This window comes from Apodemus sylvaticus, chromosome 18 (genome assembly GCF_947179515.1).
Source record: "Apodemus sylvaticus chromosome 18, mApoSyl1.1, whole genome shotgun sequence".
In the NCBI taxonomy this organism is placed as follows: Eukaryota; Metazoa; Chordata; class Mammalia; order Rodentia; family Muridae; genus Apodemus; species Apodemus sylvaticus.
In genome coordinates, this window is record NC_067489.1 from 34,150,645 (window position 1) to 34,171,654 (window position 21,010).

At 40.3% G+C, this 21,010-nt stretch overlaps 1 protein-coding gene across 1 annotated transcript in view; it reads right to left on the reverse strand.

Annotated features, from left to right (window-relative positions):
• The window catches only part of LOC127668433 (rho GTPase-activating protein 7-like), a 392,875-nt gene that overhangs the window by 185,572 nt on the left and 186,293 nt on the right, over positions 1 to 21,010 (reverse strand). Inside the window, 1 exon segment of the mRNA XM_052162055.1 lies at positions 18,541 to 18,574. Coding sequence (XP_052018015.1) covers positions 18,541 to 18,574 — 34 coding nt within the window.

The window sequence follows — 21,010 nt, forward strand, 5'->3', positions numbered from 1 at the left end:
TGTTTCCATGGTGACTAGATTATGACAATGATGTTCCTAGTGTTATTTTCTCACCCGTGTCTGAGTATCTTTGGTCCTGTCACCCTTTCCTTTACTCTGAGGCATTCAATCCTTTCCCCGTCATTCTCTCTAATGTTACTAAGGGCCCAACACCCACTTCATCATCTTACAGAGCCCAGGATTCCTATTGCATTGGTGCTTGGTAATAATATTCTCTGGGCTGCTTCATGATGTATGAAGAGTTTAGCTCTGAACGAAGAGAGGGTGCTATGTGCAGGGCTGTTGGGAAATTTGCATGGAGAACAAGAATGTGGTTCCCATATATAGTGGACTTACTGAAGGTTAGTGGTGGTGCAGTGTGACAACCACCCCTCCTTCTATCCACACCATATACTGTATCTGGACTTAATACCAAAACCTTAAAAGGTGTTTAATTTCACAGACTGAGTAATAAGTCACTTTACTAAAGATAATATAAAGATATAGATAAAGATAAAGGTGAATATGTGCTACATAAGCCACCCTCGGTCATTCTCCCCGTTCAATAAACTTGCATATATATATATATATACATATATATATATCCTACTTCCTTCGCTTCGACTATAAACTCTTCATGTGCAGTGTGCTGCATACATTTATAAATACAATATGGGGTTTAGTAGACATATTTGTGCTTACATGTAGTAAGAATCTTTTAGTACCTATCCAGGATCATGATAATTTATCTGAATCTTTAGAAGGATTTTGCTATAAAATAATGGTTTCAAAGCAACCATTAAAATTCTGTGTCTTTGGAGGAAGATGAGGGCCACAACTGTGACAGCAAGCAACAATTCTCACCCCTCAGTGTTAATAAGAGCCCTCTGGAGAGTACGTTGACATTTGTGACTTCTAGACTCAAGACATTTGGAGTAGTAAGCATGGAAGCTTCTAGAAATCCGAGTTTTGTTCTTTAAAGCAAGTGTTTTTCCAAAATTAGGACAAACCTTTTAAAAATATTTTATATTTCCTGTAAAAGATATCATTTTCCTTTTCTCAGATAATTATTGAGTGGTATTTATGGAAAGCATCTTTAATGAATTGTTTCTATCGGATTGGCCCGTAGGCCTGTCTGTAGGGGCATTTTCTTGATGGTGGAGGAGAGTCCACTGAGAGAAGCCCCACCCCTGTGGTTCCCCAGCGGAATAAGAGAAGTAGCTGAATAAGTTAGAGGGAGCCAGCCAGTGAGCAGCATTCCTCCAAGGTCTCCCTTCCTGCTGGGGTTCCTCCCTGAGCTCTTGTCCTGACTTGTTGATGACTGACTAGACAGAACCTATAAGTGGGATAAACCCTACCTTCCCCAAGTTGGTGTTGGCCAGTGTTTTGTCACAGCAATGGAAAGCAAATTAACGCGGCAATAGAGAAAATATATTCTAACAATGATAACAAAGGGCCTAGAGGGGTAAACACTGTATGAGGTATTAATTTATAGTCTTTTAAGGGACATAAAAGGTACTGATTTCTAAGTAGGGGAGATCCTGAGAGGGTTCAAAGACAAGGCAAATATGGAAGTTCAGATGCGATAAACAGACAAGATTATGAAACAGAAAGGCTAGACACTGAGGTGGAGCGTGTGGGATGCAGAGAGGTGAGCATCCTGTATAGGAGAGGAAAGGGATAGCTCTGTGGGGTACGCTGCATGGACCAGTGGAGCCTGTGCAATACATCTTCAGTGAGATGAGATCGCCGCCGCCGCCGCCGCCGCCGCCGCCGCCGCCGCCGCCGCCGCCGCCGCCGCCGCCGCCGCAAGAAAGAATAAAGCCAACGCGGGACCAACAACCCAAAGGCCAATGCCATGTGACTGACTTACGGCTTAGGAATTAAGAATGGCTTAAGAAATAGCAGCCATTTTCTTAATTATACAGGATGGCAGGAAGTACTGTGAAACCAATATACGACCTGACGTTACAGGTTTTGCGACATTTAATAATACATGAAATAAGTGAAATCAAAACCATGAATCGGAACATTCATAATAAACACGAATAGTGAACCAATTAAAGCAAAGGCCAAAGCACTGTGCCTAAGGGAATTCTAAAATAGTATCCCGCACGGTTAGTCAGATATTTATGCTTACTGACATGTATATCCTTTATGTAGGACCAGACACTGAGAGAAATATGAAAAAAAAAATAAATTCGGGTACATCATAAAACAACCACCCCTCCAAACAAAACAAAACAACAACCCACACAACAACAATAGGAGCAACAACAACACCCCCCCAAAACTAGTATGAGGAAGTGTCCTGCTTGCTTCCCTCTTAAAAACAACAAAACAAAACAAACTCTGAAACTCCAGGGGTTAAGTAGTTTCACTAAAGAAAATAGCGAAGTAGCTGAAGTCATGGGAAATGGTGAAGAAAAAGCAAGGGTCTGAAACCCCGGGACAGATGGAGCAAAGAGTTTCCAGATGTGCAGCCTCGTCTGTGGATCAGCGCACCAGCGTGGCTTTCTCGGGTTCTATGAGGAACGAATACGAGAAGCATTTCTTGCTCCCTTCTGCCAGTAATCGAACTAAACCTACTTTGCTGAAATTTCATATGCTGTTTCCTGCAGGGAAATGTCTGTCAGTCTTGTAATCTGAATCTGAAGCGTGCCTCCGAGAGCTGGAGTCTGTTCTAGACCGGAATGCCTGGCGGTGCGCATACAGTTGTCTATACAGCTCCGTTTGCAAGGACACTTTGCATATGTCCTGACTCCCTTGTAGTCTGTATCACATGCATGTGCGCATGCCAGTGAGGATGGGGATGTGTTTAATTTTCGTTGCCGTGGACCTTCTAGGAAAACAGCTTGAGATTAGCTGCAGAATGCTAAGTCCCATCCCCAGAATCGGGTTCACAAAGTCACACTGAGATGACCCCCCTTCTCCCTACCTATTTATTTGGGAGATAAGGTTTCATATAGCCACAGCTTGCCTTCTATCCACCACGCAGTCAAGGATGACCTTTAACTTCCGGGAGTCCTGCCTCTATCTCCTGAGTGTTGCTAACAGACATATGGCACCACAAACAGTCTCGTGCTCGATCCTTAGACCTCTATGCATGCTAGGCAGGCATGTATAGTACCAAGATGGCTCAGACACCTCTACTTTTTAAAGGGCCTAAACTTGGGACACCACAATTTTATAAAACAATGGGAGCTTTATTGTAACAGTAAGTTGGCTCATTGAGCCACTAAAGTTACAATATAAGAAAAATCTTATATCTGCTGGGTCACCCAGGCAAATTCTCTTTCCCAACAAATGGAACCTCCCCCTCTTACTATTTCAACTGGAAGGCAGACTCAGGAAACTTCAGGAAGAAATAGTAACAAAAAGAAACTCCACAACAGGTTGGGGGAGATGGCACAATTGGAAACGTGCTTGCCAGGCAAACATGAAGCTCTAAGGTTGGTTGCCCCACTCTCACACAAAAGCTGGGTGTGGTACCAGGCCCAGGATCCCAGAGCTGGTGGTCACAGGGCCACGTGGAACCAGGCTAATTCTAGGTTAGCCAGTCTAGAAAAATCTGATAGACCCTGTCTCAAAAAAAAAAAAATGTTGAGAGCATCTGAAGAGGACAATGAATTTTACATGCAAGTTTGTACACACACACACACACACACCACACCACACTCCACATACTGCAGACACACCCTCCCACAATCATAACTGGTGGTGACCCATGCTTATCCTATCACATCTTTCTGAGGAAGAAAGATGGTTTTAGAGAAAAACTACATGTTGAAATCCTGACTTAACTGAGAGAGGGGGGCAGGGAGAGAGGGAGAGAGGGGAGAGATGGGGAGAGGTTGGAGAGGGGAGAAGGGAGAAGGGGGAATTGAAAGAGGGGGAATAGGAGAGAGAGGGGTAGAGGGGAGAGAAGGGAGAGAGGGGGTCAGGGGGAAAGGGGAGAGATGGGAGAGGGAGGAGAGAGAGACTGAGAGGAAGTTTGGTAGGTAGAAGAAAACACTACAGAAATGCTCTTGCATAAGTATATTCTTTCATTAAAGGACAAATTGCATAGAACATCTCTACAAAAACAGATTTTTTTTCTCTTGAAGATTGTTTTACTTATAAATATGTCCTAACTAACACATTCATGTTTTTGGGTTATAATTTTCTTAGATAAACACATTTAATTATATTGTTTATATTCCCCCCTCTTGTGCACTTATAGCATTAAGTATTATTGCTTAATATCTAAATATTTAATTTTAATGAGAAAGCATGAATGTGTAGTGTAATGAAAATGTAAAATTACTGGGAGCAGTGGCACTGTAATGAAATTATGATGTAGATTTCAAACAGAGCACTTTCCTGGGATACAATTAAACTGTTTTAAAAGACATAGAAAATGAGAAAACATTTACTTGTTGAAGAGGAAAAAGAAAACTCCCAGATCTTATAAGCAGGTATGATGCTGCTGGCTTGGATAAATGTTACTGAAAAAAGATGAAATGGAAAGATATTCAATGTGCTAAAACATAATTTTGATTCAGAAGTATTATTTTTGTCACATAAAAGACAGCATCTTTGTGAAAACTTAAAATTCTATCAAGCATTAACTATATGCTCAGATGTTGCTAGGTCTTATGAGAATGGACAAGTAGGAAAATAGAAACTGGTTCTTTATGTGGCTAATTATGACACATTCTGAGACCCAAAGCATACTAATTGTGGCATATATTTAGACTGAAAACACGTATATTAGAAATAGGAAATGATGTGAAATCTCAGGGAGAGATAAGCATCAGAACTCTCAGAGACAGATAAACCGTAATTGTCTAGTCACAGAAATTTGGGGATAGATGGCTTAGGACCCAGGTGTACAGAATTCATGTGTATTGTATCCAAAAAAGAGAACCAAGCCAAGCAGGTAATGATCCAACTGGTTCTGTTGGTGTGACAGTCACTTCCCAAGAACTGGAACTGACAGCCAGAGACCAACAGTCCTTATTTTAGATGTTTCAAATACTGTGATGCAATCTTGCTGTTCTGGTCCCTCCTACCTGGAATATGAACCATTCCCAACCATCATATTTACATTGTACACACTAGACCTTGTCTACTAATGAATAGCTTATGTCTAGAAAATAGGTAAAATATATAGAGGATTCTATACTATCTACTGTTTCAAACATTCATTGGAGGTTGTACATTATAGTCTCTATGGATAAGAGGCTACTATATATACTCACAATGAAATATATTCAGTACCTAAAAGAAGCTACCAATCCCTGACAAGCTTTGGAGGGGCTTAAATGTATATTACTCAGTGCCCCATGTCACCACGTCCTTGTTTTGCTTTTCCCAGAGGAATATCACACTTTGAACCATGCTCCCCACTCAATATTACTGTCAACTTTTTTCACTACAGTGAAAAAAGAAGTGCTCCTTTATTACTTCAGTTCCTTCTCGCGCCCAGCACTGTGTTTAGTGATGTTTTCAAGTGATAGCTTGGAGTCTGTTGTAGACAGGAGTAGAGCCAACAAAACATCCAAGCAAGATCACAGTTCATCTAGGGTGAGGGGCATAACAACAGGTACAGGGAAGGTCTGCATACTACAGCTGTAACATTCACAACAGTGTGGGATTAATTTGGGCATGGGTTATGATGGGAGATTTCACAATGAGTCCACAGCATGTGTTTGGAGAAACAGGGAAGAGAATTTTTAGGAAGGAAACAGGAGTTCAAAGGTCAAGGCAGACGAAGAAGATTCAGGGGAACAAAAGGTGAAGTTGTTACCATTGCAACAGCAGAAGGTGCATGTTAGAAGAGGAAGGTCAGAGAGGAAGGGTAAGGCCAGATTATGGAAAAATGGATTCATCAGCTGAGGAGTCTTGGCATTTAAATATTTACTCAGCAATATTAAATATTGCGGCCACAGTTTGACTCTGGGTCTCTTAAGAGCCTCCCCGGAGTCTGGGCTCTTTGTTCCCTCTGATGTAGGACAGATAGATAATTGATTATCAGATAGATAATTAAGTAAATGTTTACCTTCTCAGCATCCACCACAATGCAGGCATGCTGTTATTTAAACCATTCTATCATTTATGAACACATACCAACTCAAGCACCTGCTAGGATACTGGTCTCAGAAGCAAAGGGGAAAAAAAAATGTCTCCTTTTGGGAAATCACAGGATAGTGGGAAAATACTTGATGTATATACCCAAGCAAAGCACAGTCTTAAAGGATAGGAAGACGAAAGAAGCCATGAGCCAGGCTGTTTCCCCTCACTCACCGTTTCTTAAATCCATAAGAAAGATTGTAGTTAACCTTTCTATTAAGGGGAATATTACAGCATGGACCTTTGGGAGTCATTGGGATGTATTTTCTAAGGAAGGCCATGATTGGGAAATTTTGAGAGCAAACACATTACCCTGCTGTGACACCTGAATGAGGCTCCTTAGTGACCATTTTGATTAGGTAGCTCTTGCAGAACTCTTTTCTACCTGGCTACATTAATTACGACAAAATTAAGCTTCCCTTATTCAGGATCTATTCTTCCTCTGATTAATTTTCTTGACAGTCTGCACTCAAGAGCAAGAGGAACACCAGATTTTAATTGGGCATTGGTTAATTCATTTTTTAAATGACAACTCGTGGTTTTCCTCTTAGATAGACCATATGCCAAAGTCCTGTCTTAATTCAACACAAATGCTCATGAACTCAGTGGAAGAGATGCTGATTTCAAACTCTTGCCAACAGAAAAACAAATTAAAGTTATTGTAGCCAATAAATGTTAAATAAGGGAAGAATTTGAATTTCATCTCTGAAAGGTCAAGGTCATTTTTTGATATGTGGGACTTCCAAAATAAATGTGCCTTCCAGAGAAAGCACATTCAATGTATAATTACCTTGTATGTATCTCTCTATATATTCATACCATTAATAAAACTAACTGAATGACTGCCCATGTGGGAAAAAATTCCACAAAGGCAATTAAAGGATACCCACAAAAAGATCATTCAGAGTTAAACTCAATGAAAGTTCTTTTGTTTTCTAAATAGAGTGGAAACAAAGGTGCCTTCTTCAGGAAAGACAAGAGTGACTTGTTAAGTTTTCTAGAGCTGAAATGTTAATGACAGTTGTTCTGGTTAGTTTTTCTGTCAAGTTGACATGGTTAGAGTTGTTTCAGAAGGAACCATACCTGAGAAGACACTTTCATCAGACTGGCCTGTGGGCAAGACTGTGAAGCATTTTCTTGATTAATGGTTAGTGATTAATGATTAATGGTCTGGACCATTATGTGTGATGCTACCCATGAGCATCACACACCATGAGGCCCTGGATGTATATAAATATACGCTGAACAAGTCAGGAGGAGCAAGCCAATGAGCATTACTCATTCATGGCCTCTGCATCATCTCCTGCTTCCACCAGGTTCCTACTTTGGCTTTCCTTAATGAACTGTGTCTTGGAATATGTAAACCAAACAAACCATTTTCTTCTTTCCAAGTTGCTTTCCCCTTACCTCCTCCCCCACCCCACCCCCAAGCAACAGAAAGCAAAATAAGTGTGGGGGTTTGAATAGGCTTGACCCCCATAGACTCATAAGTTTGAATGCTTGGCCCATGGGGAGTACCATTATTAGGAGGTGTGGCCTTGGAGAAAGTATGGCACTGTGGGGTAGGCTTCGAGGTTTCCTGTGCTCAAGCTCCACCCAGCATGGAAGACAGTCTCCTTCTGCTGCCTGCAGATCAAGATGTAGAATTCTCAGCTCCTTTTCCAGGCCCATGTCTGCCTGGACTCTGCCATGCTTTCTGCTATGATGATAATGGACTGAACCTCTGAAATTTCAAGTCAGCCCCAGTTAAATGTCTTCTTTTATAGGAGATGCCTTGGTTATGGTGTCTTTCACAGGAATGGAAACCTTAACTGAGACTATAAGACGCCGATTAAAATATTGAAGTACAAAATTCTTCCATCTGCCCATGTTGGTAATTCTCAGCTACCTCTTCATGTCACCAATAGCCAGTCCTTCCCAGAAGAAGAGTACAACGTCCACAGGACTTTTTCAGAAAAGAAATCTTAACTTTGTCCAATACCGTGAAAAGTCTTGCTCATTAATATACTGGCAATTAGCCAACTTCCCACAGGAGTCTCTTGGTCTGCCAAATAAGCAGGCTGTTCCAAAAAATATTTTTAATGCACTTTCTCTGTGCAGTATGCCATGCTGTATGTCAGAAATGAAGTGGGAGGCACAACTTTGCATCATTGTGACAATACCCATAAAGGTAATTTAAATGGAGAGAGAATTGATTGTGGTCCATGCGTTTAGAGACTACATTCCAAGGCCAGTTGTGTTGACTACTTTGACCCCTGGATGAGATGGAATCTCAGGATGGTGAAAGCTTGTGGCAGAGGCTGGCTCAGATCATGGTATCTAGAAAAAATAGGAGATAAGAGGTGGCCAGGATAAGGAATACCTTTCAGTGGCATGCCTCCGGTAACAAACCTCTTGACCAGGACCCTGAGGTCCACAGTTCTACTACCTTCCAACAGCGTCCTAAAATTTTAGGATGTGTTAATGGATTAAACCATTGGTTAGGTCAGAGCCCTCGTGATCCAATCATGTCTCGAACCTCTCATAGATACATAGAGCCCTGATCTGCTATATCTCTGTAAGATGATACAGTTATCTCTTAGTCCAATTAAGTCTGCAATTATGGTGGAAGGAGCATAGACTGAAATATATCTTAATACTAAATACTGAACGAAGAATATAACCCAGTCAGACCTTCAGCTGTAAAGATCTGGGGAGAATATTTCCTTGCAGGATACATTAGATGAAGCAGACAGAACTTAATAGAAGAACCCAGGTATCCCTCAACAGAAGAGTGGATGCAAAAAATGTGGTATATCTACACAATGGAGTACTATTCAGCCATTAGAAACAATGAATTCATGAAATTCTTAGGCAAATGGATGGAGCTAGAGAACATCATACTAAGTGAGGTAACCCAGACTCAAAAGGTGAATCATGGTATGCACTCACTAATAAGTGGATATTAACCTAGAAAACTGGAATACCCAAAACATAATCCACACATCAAATGAGGTACAAGAAGAAAGGAAGAGTGGCCCTCTGTTCTGGAAAGACTCAGTGAAGCAGTATTCGGCAAAACCAGACCGGGGAAGTGGGAAGGGGTGGGTGGGAGGACAGGGGGAGAGAAGGGAGCTTGCGGGACTTTCGGGGAGTGGGGGGCTAGAAAAGGGGAAATCATTTGAAATGTAAATAAAAAATATATCGAATAAAAAAAAAGAAAAAAAAGAAAATACCTATCAGTATTGATTGAAATATAACAGACAAAAATAGATATAATAAATTTGTTTTACTTAATTACAATATGCTAAAATATAAAATAAGAAATATTGAAAAACTATATTTTCAAATATCTTGTAGTCAAGAATTTGGCATTTAGGAGTAGAAAACACACACACACACACACACACACACACTAAAGGAATTCCTGATACCTGGAAACTAATGTGTTTCTTCTGAATAGTCCACTCAAGCACAGCCAACTTTTCATGGATGGGTTTACATTAGGTTTCAGAGAAACTGTGAAGTAATGTGTGGGCATACCCTAAATTCTTTCCTCATAAAAAAGCAGGAAAGTAGAGACCATAAAACTTTTTAAAAAATGCAGCAAGTGTGTTATTTGTATAAAAATAGCTTAAGTCATTTTTCTGAGAGCGAAAGTGGATAGGGAATTTGGAACGTTGACTAGAGCTGAGCCCAGCCAGGTAGAAACAATTTTTAGATTCTATGGACACTCAGCAAGTAGCTGGGAGGGGGGGGAGTCTTTGCAGTCCCAGGAATAACTTCACATAGAACTAGAAGATTCTACAGTTGGTTTTGACAGCATCACAGAGATTTAAGCAATTGCAGATTTTAAATGTATTTTCAATTTATTCATGTATTTACTAAACATCAAACATGTAGAGTAATGCCAGGCACTGGGATACAGAGCTGAATGAAAAATAAAATTCTGTCTTTCAAGTTGCTTAGAGTTTATTTGGTACAGGAGACAGAAAGTAAACTAACTATTGGTATTAAGCTGGGGACAGGAAACAGTGAAGTTTTTTTTTTGCAAAGAATTCTGAAATTGGGTGGCCCTTTTATTTTATTTCCAATCCAAGCTAGCTTAGAGATTTTCACACTGATAATCCATGATAACTGTCTCTGATAATCAGACCAGGAAAGGGGCAAGTGTCTTTTTATTTTAGGTTTTTTTTTTTTTTTTTTTTTTTTTTTTTTTTTTTTTTGTCTTTTAAAAATATTTTCATCTGCATTTCCCTTCTTACTGATCAAAGGCTGCCAAGGAAATTAATACCAAATGGCATTCAGTCTGGGTTTTGTTCTTTACTGTGTTTACAAGGAGCATGGACTGAAAGGACGGAAACTGATTTCTCTTTTCACCCCTTTGTCACAAAGCAGTGTTTGTTTGTTTGTTTGTTTTCTGCTTTGCTCATCACAACACTAAGTTTGCAGAGAGTGTGGGATCCACTCTATCATTCCTGAAAGATCGCTTTCACAAGAGTTCCAGACTGAATTATTCATTATCTTGATTTTTAGCATTTTTTATGGCCAACTTACTAACCTCAAGGCAGGAGAACAAACATTCGAAGGAAAACAACCCAGGACTCCAGCCAAAGTTAGATTCAAAGTCATTTTCCTCAATGGCACCCTTTACTCATTCATGCGCGGTAGATAGGGCTTCAGCTACCACCATTAATTAATTACTTGGCTGTGATATTTGGCAATTGTGGAGAAAAGTAGGGATAAAGGAGGAAGGAGAAAGTTAAACCCCAGTTTTAGAAGAGTGTTAACTCTCTATCACCGATACTGAATCACTGTTGTTTGATTAAACAGGTTTCCACAACACCCACAAGGAAGCTGATTTTTCTAGTTTAATGGGACACAAAGGTAGCATTGTCAACGAAGGCAGCTCATGAAGAAGAGAAGAGGATAGCTAAGCAAGATAAGGAGCTTCAGCAGAAAGCACACAGCCTGTTCCCAGGAGCAGAAGCCAAGGGCTGGCTCTGCCTGGATAATGAGTCATTAAGGAGGTGATAGTTCTGTCGGATCTAATAAACTGCAGCCCATGAGGGGATAGTGCCGTGCCTGCTAACCTCAACTGGCACAGACGACTCTATAAGCTGACAGATGGTGTTTTAAGACTGAATTTTAGCATGAGACACTTCATCACAAACTGTGATACTCTTCACATGCACACCAAGAGTTCGTTTTAGTGACTGATTTGTATCTATTTTCTGAGCTACATCATGCTTCTGTAATAACGAACATTCTTACTCACTGGTGTAAATGTTATTTCTCCTCCACTGGATTTAATGTAAATATTTTTATTTACAAAGAAGAAAAACAACCTTTATCTTTATTTTCCAAATTGAACATCTTTCAGTTTTAACTCAGTTCTTATCTACCATCCCTTTTTGACTTATTTGTTTTAATAAGAAAAAGTTTATACCTCATATCAAGGCAGATGAAAAATTAGAAGGCATTCTTTGGTTAGATGTGATGACTCTAGTTGGATCTACCAACCAACAAATCGACCATCCATCCATCCACCCAATCAAAGGCATAGAGAGAAAAAAAATACTAACATATATATATATGTGTGTGTGTGTGTATATATGTATATATATGTATATATATGTATATATATATAATTTCTGGGTATATATTAAATATATAATATATATTATTTCTGGATATCTACCTATCTGTCTGTCTATCTATTTATCTATTTAGCTATCTATCTAATCAGTGAAATTCCTAGTGGGAAACAAATGTCTCATTAGGTTCAGTTGCATGGAGTTTAATTAGAGAACACTATAATAGCCATAGCGAGGGTCTGGAGAGATGCTCACTGGTTAAGAGCTGTGCTGCTCTTGCAGAGGGCTCAAGTTTGGTGGGGTTTTCAGGGTAGCTCAAAATTATCTGTCACTCTAGCTCCAGGGGATACAAATCTGGTCTCTGAGGACATCTGAGGTCATGTGCACACACCCCAAAACACAGACACACACATGTTTAAAAAGTCTATAAAAGACAAGGAAACCAGTTCTGAACAGTGTTGAAGAATTCTATTGAAAAGTGGAGCCTTCAGTGGGAGAGATGGAAGAGAGAGAGTTTGGGCTAAGGAGAAGCTGACAGGACCTCATGCAATAGAAGGGCAGGCTGGAAGAGCTCTGTGAGTCTGGTTTCTGGGTAGACAGATTCTAATAACAGCACTGGATCGAGTATACAGGGTAATTATGGAAAAATAAGCAAAGTGGAAATATATACTCTTCAAGGACTAATCTTTTGTAGATATTGAGTTGCAGATATATATATTCATAAGAGAGGATTTCAGTCTCAACGAGAAAATAATTTCTGAAAAGAGGCTAACATGTGACCAACTGCACCTATACTGTAAAGAATAACATATCTGAATCAGCTCAGATTTGTGAAGAAAATGATCTCTCTTCTACAAGGGCAGTTACATGGATCTCTGTTACGTGGTGTCCCAAGGACACATACACAGGCAGCAGGGACAGAGCTAACCTTTATAAGGCCCACTGCACAGTGACTATAAGCATTACTGATTGTAATGTAATGTGATGTAATGTAATGTAATGTAATGTAATATAATGTAATGTAATGTAATGTAAGAATGAGCTATGCTTTTAGAACTCGCTGTGTACTAGGCTTCCCTGATTACAAGAGCATGGTGGTTTATTTATACTGGTAAAAGAGAAGAATGAGGAAGTAGCTTAACTTTCTGAAGGCTACACAGATAGGGAGCAGATATATTAGAATAGATACCAGTGGCTCAAGGCTCCATCTGTGGTTTTCTTTTTTGTTGTTGTTGTTCTTGTGTGTGTGTGTGTGGGGGGGGTGTCTTCTTTTTTATTTTATTTTATTTTTTTTAAAGACAGGCCTTAATTATGTATGTCAGGTTGGACTTGAATGTATGATCCCAAACATTGCTGTTGCTGGGGTTGTAACCCACCATTGCGCCCTTTGGGTCCATTCTTTAGGTGAACCCATTTGGCGACCAATAAAAATAACGAAACTATCATAGATCAAGAAAAACAAACTATGCAGATACTTGTGTGGTTTGAATTTAATTCTTTTACAAATGAATTGGTTGGTCCTAAGAATATTTATTTCAGTCCTGAGGATACATTACTGTAAGCAGTTTTAGTATGATTCTTTTCTGAGGAAGTTTTGAACAAGGTGCTAGAGAAACCTCCATTGGGAAGAGCAGGATGCTGACTTGTGGAAGTTATTCTCCAACCAGGGTCTGAGTTCCTACAAGTCAACTCTGAGTTGATACTGTAATTAAAATGTCCTAATACCCTAATAGGATGCCTAGGAGACATGGCTGATCAGTAAGGACTTATGGAATGGCTGCACAGAATGGTGTTTCAAGTGTTCAACTTGGAGGTTTGGTCCTCAGGAGGAAGAAGGGTAGGAGTAGAAAGGCTGGGATAGCTCAGCAGCACTGAGGGGAATGGTGGGTGGCTAAGACCACCTCGAACAACCCAAGGTTATGCAAGAGTGAGGGTGCAGGGCACTACAAGTGAGTTTGTTTAGAGGCTCGGAAGGCTGCCCTAGTTGGTTTCAGCTGGCTTGGATAAGGGGGGTCACACAAGTTAAAGACAGACCTGCTTGGCAAGGAACAATAGGCTGCCTTCATTTAGCAAGGGAAAAAAAAAAGGGAAAGAAAAAAGGCAGCCCTTAGGGTGGAAGGAAGTTTTAATCCTGTTAAAGAACTCAATTACCCAGGAAGACTGAGTAAGCCTTTTGGCTTTATTGTAGCCCTTCTCTTCAGTGGGAACTTGAAACCAGAGGGTTGCAGAGTTAGGAGCAAATAAAGTCACATTCATAGACTCAGGATGTTTCCCACAGAATATGGCAAGCTTAGAAAGAGAAGAGTTAGATACAACCACTCTTTCACAACTTTTGAAGTAAATCATATTCTCATTTGGACCATATGATCAGATACCATTATTCACAGCCTATTCAAATACAAGGGGTTACCTTGACAGGTGAACTCACTAACTTTTAAATGCTTAATCTCTTTTTTACATTTGTATTTTTGACAAAAAATGTATTTCCTCATAACCACAACACTTTGTCCAGGAACTTATAAAGTAAAATTTATTGAGGAATATATCACAGACATGTAGATGTTTTAATGTAGATAAGAATGAATTCAACAGGAATCATGGAGTGTGTGATATGGGACATCCATGTGCCTGAAGCTGGGCAAGGCTGATGTATTTCAGCTGGTTCCGGTCTTCAGCAAGATCTCATGAAAAGCCATGGACTCAGTCTATAAACTTCTTTCCTATGTCAGTTTTAAATTTATATTGCATGTATGTATGCATGCATGTATGTATATATATATGCATGCACATGTGTGTGTGTGTGTGTTCCTCCACATGTGGAAGTCAAAAGAAAATTTCTGTTCTTCCATTATATGGGTCCAGAAGATTGACCTCAGGTCATCAGACTTGGTGGTAAGGCCTTTACTGGCTAAGACCACTTGCTGACCCCAATTTTTCATTTACTGCAGCAAGATCTCTTTCTGCAATCCTCAGATTGGTCTGGATTTGCTATGTAGTCTATGTGTTCATTGAATTCACAGCTGTCCTCCTGCATCAGCTTTTCAGCTAATTATGGGATTGTACCACCACACCTCTCTCTCTATTCTCTATATATTCATATATATATAATCTCTCTCTGTCTCTGTCTCTCTCTCTCTGTCTCTGTCTCTGTCTCTCTCTCTATATATATATATGTGTGTGTGTGTGTGTGTGTGTGTGTGTGTGTGTGTATGTATATATGTAGGGGTGTGTGTGGTTTGCTAAGCAGCCTGGGACTGCACTAAATCTGTGAATCTCTAGCCTATGGCTTTCTATGTCTGGCAGGCACCGTCAAAGAAATAAAGAAATTAGACTCCAGAAAACCAAATAACTGTATTAAAAATAGGGTACAGAGCTAAACAGAATTCTCAACTGAGGACTCTTATATGGTTGAGAAGCACTTTAAGAAATAATCAACATCCTTAGTCATCAGGGAAATGCAAATCAAAACAACCCTGAGATTCCACCTCATACCAGTCAGAATGGCTAAGATAAAAAACTCAAGTGAGAGCAGATGCTCGCAAGAATGTGGAGAAAGAGGAACACTCCTCCATTGTTGGGATTGCAAGCTGGTACAACCACTCTGGAAATCAGTCTGTGGTTCCTCAGAAAATTGGACATAATACTACCTGAGGACCCAGCTCTACCCCTCCTGGGCATATACCCAGAAGATGCTCTAACATGTAATAAGGACACATGCTTCACTGTGTTCATAGCAGCCTTATTTATAATAGCCAGAAGCTGGAAACAATGCAGATGTCCCTCAACAAAGGAATAGATACAGAAATGTGGTACATTTACAGAATGTACCATTAAAAACAATGACTTCATGAAATTTGCAGGCAAATGGATGGAACTAGAAAATTTCATGTTGAGTGAGGTAACACAGTTGCAAAAGAACACACAAGGTATGTACTCACTGATAAGTGGATATTAACAAAAAAACCTTGGAATACCCATGCTGCAACTTCAGACTATATGAAGGTCAAGAAGGAAGATCAAAGTGTGGATGTCTCAATCTTAGAAGGAGGAACAAAATAATCACTGGAGGTAGAGGGTGGACAGACCTGGAAGGAAGAGAGGAGGAGGAGAGGAAAAAAAGGGGCGGGGACAGAATCAGGTGTGGGAGGAGATGGAGGAGATGTACAGAGGGCCAGGAAATTGAACACAGGTATGTAGTTATGGGGTATGGGGAATTGGGGGTAGCCAACAGAAAGTGCCAGAAGCCAGGAAAGCAAGAGGCTCCCAGGACCCAACAGGGATGACATTAGCGAAAATACCCAACAAAGGGGAGAGAGAACCTGTAGCGACCATATCCAGAGGTTAGGCAGGCTCCTGGTTGAGGGACTGGGACAGCCGTCCTTCTCAAAAATTTAACCTAGAATTGCTCCTGTCTAAATGAAATATGGGGACAAAGAGTGGAGCAGAGACTGAAGGAAAGGCTATCCAGAGACTGCCACACCTGGGAATCCATCTCATATGCAGCCCCTAAACCCAGAAACTATTGCTGATACCAAGAAGGGCTTGCTGGCAGGAGCCTGATATGGATGTCTCCTGAAAGGCTTGGCCAGAGCCTTATTGATACAGATGTGGATGCTTGCAGCCAATGATTGGACAGAGCAGGGGGACCCCAATGGAGGAGTTAGGGGAAGGACAGAAGGAGCTGAAGAAGTTTGCAATCCCATAGGAAGAACAACAATATCAATGAACCAGGAGCCCCCCTCCACTGCCCCCGTAGGGAGCTCCCTCCCCCCCCCCACCCTAGAGCTCCAGGGACTAAACCACCAACCAAAGAGCACCCATGAAGGGACCCATGGCTCCAGCCACATATGTAATATAGGATAGCCTTGTCTGGCATCAAAGGGAGGGGAGGCCCTTGGTCCTGTGAAGGCTTGATGCCCCTTCATTGGGGAATGCTAGGGCAGTGAGGTGGGAATGGGTGGGTGGGTGGGTGGGTGAGCACCCTCGTGGAGGCAGAGGGGAAGGGGATAGGAGTTCTTGAAGAGGGGAATAACATTTAAAATTTAATAAAACAAGAAAAAACAATAAAGTTTTTTTTTTAAAGAAAGAAAAATTTGTCTTCTTAATATTAAACAAATCTTAGGAAGTGTGGCCGTCAGTTTTATGTTTCTTTTTGTTGCAGAGGAGGAGACTGGGCAAGGTAACAGGAAACAGGTGGTGCATTCTGCTTATGCTGTGCTGGCTTCTGAGTCATGACAGCATTTTTGAAATATCCGAGCAGTGACACAATGGAGCACTCCTCCATGACGAAGTGACGAAGGGACACCATTCAAGCGGAAGAGGAAGGGGTTGGCACTTTACTACCCCGTCTCCTCAGACAACTGAATTCCTTCCCTTCTTTCTCTCCCCACCAGCCAACATTTTACACCTGAATGTTTTCCTTGGGAGAATGAAAGAATTTGCTGTTATTCTAGGATAAGATGCCAACATTGCTATTAGACACTTTGTTCAACTCAGCTAGTCTAGGGAATGACAAAGAATGTCACAACCCCAGACAAAGTAGCGGCCTAAGTTGCTTTGTTGTTAGGATGTATATGCACACATTTAACCATTTAGTTCTCGTTTAACTAGAGAGTCCTGCGAAATCTGTGTAAAGACTTGTGGTTTAACAACTTACTTTAAGCTCTCCCGATGCCAGTGAGTGTAGTTAATCTGTATCACCAGAGCCCATTCATCACAGAATTTTATTGTTCCTTCATAGAATCTTGAATCCACTTTAATCATTTCTTCCTATTCTGAGGGGCTCTCAATATTATTAGAGTGAAGAGGCCAGACACCAACAACTAAACATGGTAGGGAAGCTCAGCTCGCAGTGTGAAAGAGCTGAGATCTTTGTGTGAAAACTTCCTAGCTACAAAACAAGATCCCAGTAAGAAAAGATGAACGTCCCTTATTCATGAATGAAGACGATGGCAAGATGCCTCTCACCATCAAACTTAGGATACACGGTATACTCCGGAACCCATATAGTAGAAAGAGAAAGCCTACTCCCATAAACTGTTATCTGATTTCCATACCCATGACCCACCCATACACTACCTTCCCCCAAACAAATGTATAAATAAATATGAATACATAAAAACTCATAACCCATAAGCCCTAAACTCATACCCCACAAACCTTAAAGAACTTCAAGTCATACTTTCTTTCGGTTTGACTCCACTTGCCCCCACTCTCTTGCTCTTAAACATCACACATCTATGAACTAAATGATGTCACATGTCCATCAACTAGACAAGATGCTTCAAGTGGGCGGTGCACATTCTAACTGGACTTGCTTTTCTTTTTGTCTTTATTTTCTTTAGGTTGAACACAGAAAACGATATTGAGAAAGGCCAAAAGATTTTTAAAGCACAGAATTCTACCAGTTCCAGGCTAATTTCTCATATTTTCACCCCCCCATCAATTCTTTCCCATTTCCCCACAATACTGTGGAATACTTACAAGCATCCCAGAGTGTGAAAAGCAACACCATTTTCCTCTGTCAGTTGCATTGTTTCCTCACTCCATTAAGTCACGTACTATTCATTTTATCCATCAAGAACATCTATTTCTGACTACCAAACAAGCTACTTGATATTAAATAAGTCTTGGTAAATACCAACGATAAAGTTTCAAAGACCACCTTTCATCACATTGGTCAACATCAACTAAAAAGTCATATTTTTGATTTGAGAAAAACTGATTTTTTTTTTTACCAAGAATTTGGCAACATTTCCCACACAAATTGATGATATTAGCGCATTTTAGATATGACTAAGATTTCTATTTTAAGGTGGAATTTTATTCTTAAAGAGGTAAGAGACAAAGCGCAACCCAAATGTCAACTCACCAGCTGTTTCCTTTTCTCCAATACACGGAACAGCCTGGAAAAGAAGAGACGCACAAATTATGACCGTATTAAAAAAAAACTAATATCATTACAAATCATAACATTATAAACATCGTAACAACTAGGTCCAGACAACAAGAAAGCAATCAGCATTGTGGAGCAGTCTGTGAAGCCATCAGACCTGGATGTGAGAGTCACATCCTCCAATGATGCAATGATGTTCTGGTCTCAAGTTGCAATCAGTCTATATTATGGCATTGGTGATATATTAAATTTACATACTGACTGTGGGTAGATTTTTTTGGTCCTAATTTTTGGAGGCCCACAAAGCCAATTATTTGTCATTGTCTGCACACTTCAAGTCTTTTGTCTTTCTCTACTGTTAGTAAATACAGTAGAGAATAAGCTATCCTGACTCTTCCTTAGTGGGTGGAAAATCCCTCGTATTTCTTAGGACTGCTGGGAGAACTGAATGTAGTGCCTTCCAAAAGGCATCCTAGGTATGCCGACAAAGAAGCATCTTTGCTTACTTGTTTATTATTACTTTGGGTGGTGATTCCATGGATTAATTTATTGATATGAAAAGTTTAAAAAAATCCATTCCATTATTATTTTTATTGTCTTAAGCATAAGGGCAGGAATGAATAAAATGAAGTGTTTTAGAAGCTTACAGAGCTTTCTGTTAAGGCCATTCTTTGTGGATACTCAGAATGAATTAAGGAGCCTGAGTTTCTAGTTCCCAGTTCAATGGTTCTTATAAAACAGTACAGAGGCATTAACACCTCTCTCTCTCTCCTCTCTCTCTCTCTGTCTCTCTCTGTCTCTCTTCCTCCCTCTCTCTGTGGGTATGTTGCATGTAGAAGAATGTGTGGGTACACCTGTGTGTATGCATGCAGATTAGAGAGGCGTTTAGAGTCTATGCAACCCATCCATTGAGATTTCTATGACAATCACTGAATACAGACTACCTAGTTCGTCTTCTGTCTTTAGGGAATCCTGAAGCCAGAAAGGCATGGATGATTTGTTGTGAGTGTATGTGTGAATGTGAAACAGAGAGACAGAGAGAGACAAAGACACAGAAAAAGAAAGAGAGAGAGAGAAAGAGAGAGAGAGAGAGAGAGAGAGAGAGAGAAAGACAGGGAGAGACACAGAGACAGAGAGAAAGACAGGGAGAGACACAGAGACAGAGAAAGACAGGGAGAGACACAGACACAGAAAGGCACACACAGAGAGGCTTCGATGATGAAGGCTGAGAGACACACTCATTTATTTACAAAGTAGTTTGATGCATTCTTCACTTAAGAAAATAATAATAGTAGATTCTGCATGACCTCCTTAGCCAAGTTTTACAGGTTTAAGTATGAATGCCCTCTGGTGAAGTGGGTCTTAAATACAGTCAGATAACTGATGGTCATGTCCATTAACATTCATGCCATTATTGTACCGATAGGGATATCTCACCATTGGCAATCAGTGTCAAAGCTTATAGAATCCTCTCTCTCCCCCAGCAGAATACATAACATCCTCTGGTGCCATGAAAGGCAGTCAACAGGGAGGAAGCTTTCAGACCAGTACCTGCTTGCTTTCTCCCATGTTGTGTGACAGAAGTGTGTAGTGTCTTCAGCAGAAGGGTTTTAACTTCAAGTTCTGTTGAATGACTAAGCGGACTTCCTGGCAATAGAGGGCTTTTGATTGCTGACAAGGTTGTGAATGAAGGTGACAGGTAATTAAAGAATCTTCATGGAGTAAGTCCCATGGTACAAGAATCAACTCACACTTAGTGGTTAGTAAGTGTAGGGCATCCTTTTAAACGTCCACCTGCACAAATCCCCCTAATCCTCAGAACTACCTTATGGTGTGCTACACATTACAGTAGCTTCTTTGCAGTTCCGTGGTCAATTATGGAAGCTAGGACCTCGCCTTTGGAGTGTTGGCCTCCACTTTACCTATCAGAGCATTCTGGTTGATGGAGAAAACATGTCTGTGAAGTTCTGTGACCAGATATTGACTGATATTATAAAAAGATGTGCGTAAATTTGTTTGGGACCGATAGAACTTAAGCAATTGTTCTCTTATAGCTAAGACATTTAAGATAGATTAAAACCCTTGCCCCATATTACAAGCTGACTAGCAACACACAGGCATTTCCTATATTTGATTACAAAGATGTATTTCATAGTATATAGACTATTTCATAAATTTATAATCATTGAGGTGAGTTATAGGACAAAAATATTTTACCCTTCATATCCCCCAGGCTTATAATTCATGTGGCTAATGTTGATTATTTTGGAATTTTACCATGTTCCACATTCTGCTTTAATTTGCCAACTCACATTTCTATTAAGTAACTGCAGCAGTCATGTTACAAAATAGGAAAAAAGAGAGTCAAAGTTGAATGTGTCTAGACAATGATAATGTCTCTGTTCAAGTGAGACCATATCATAACAATTGGATAGCTCTCCACTGG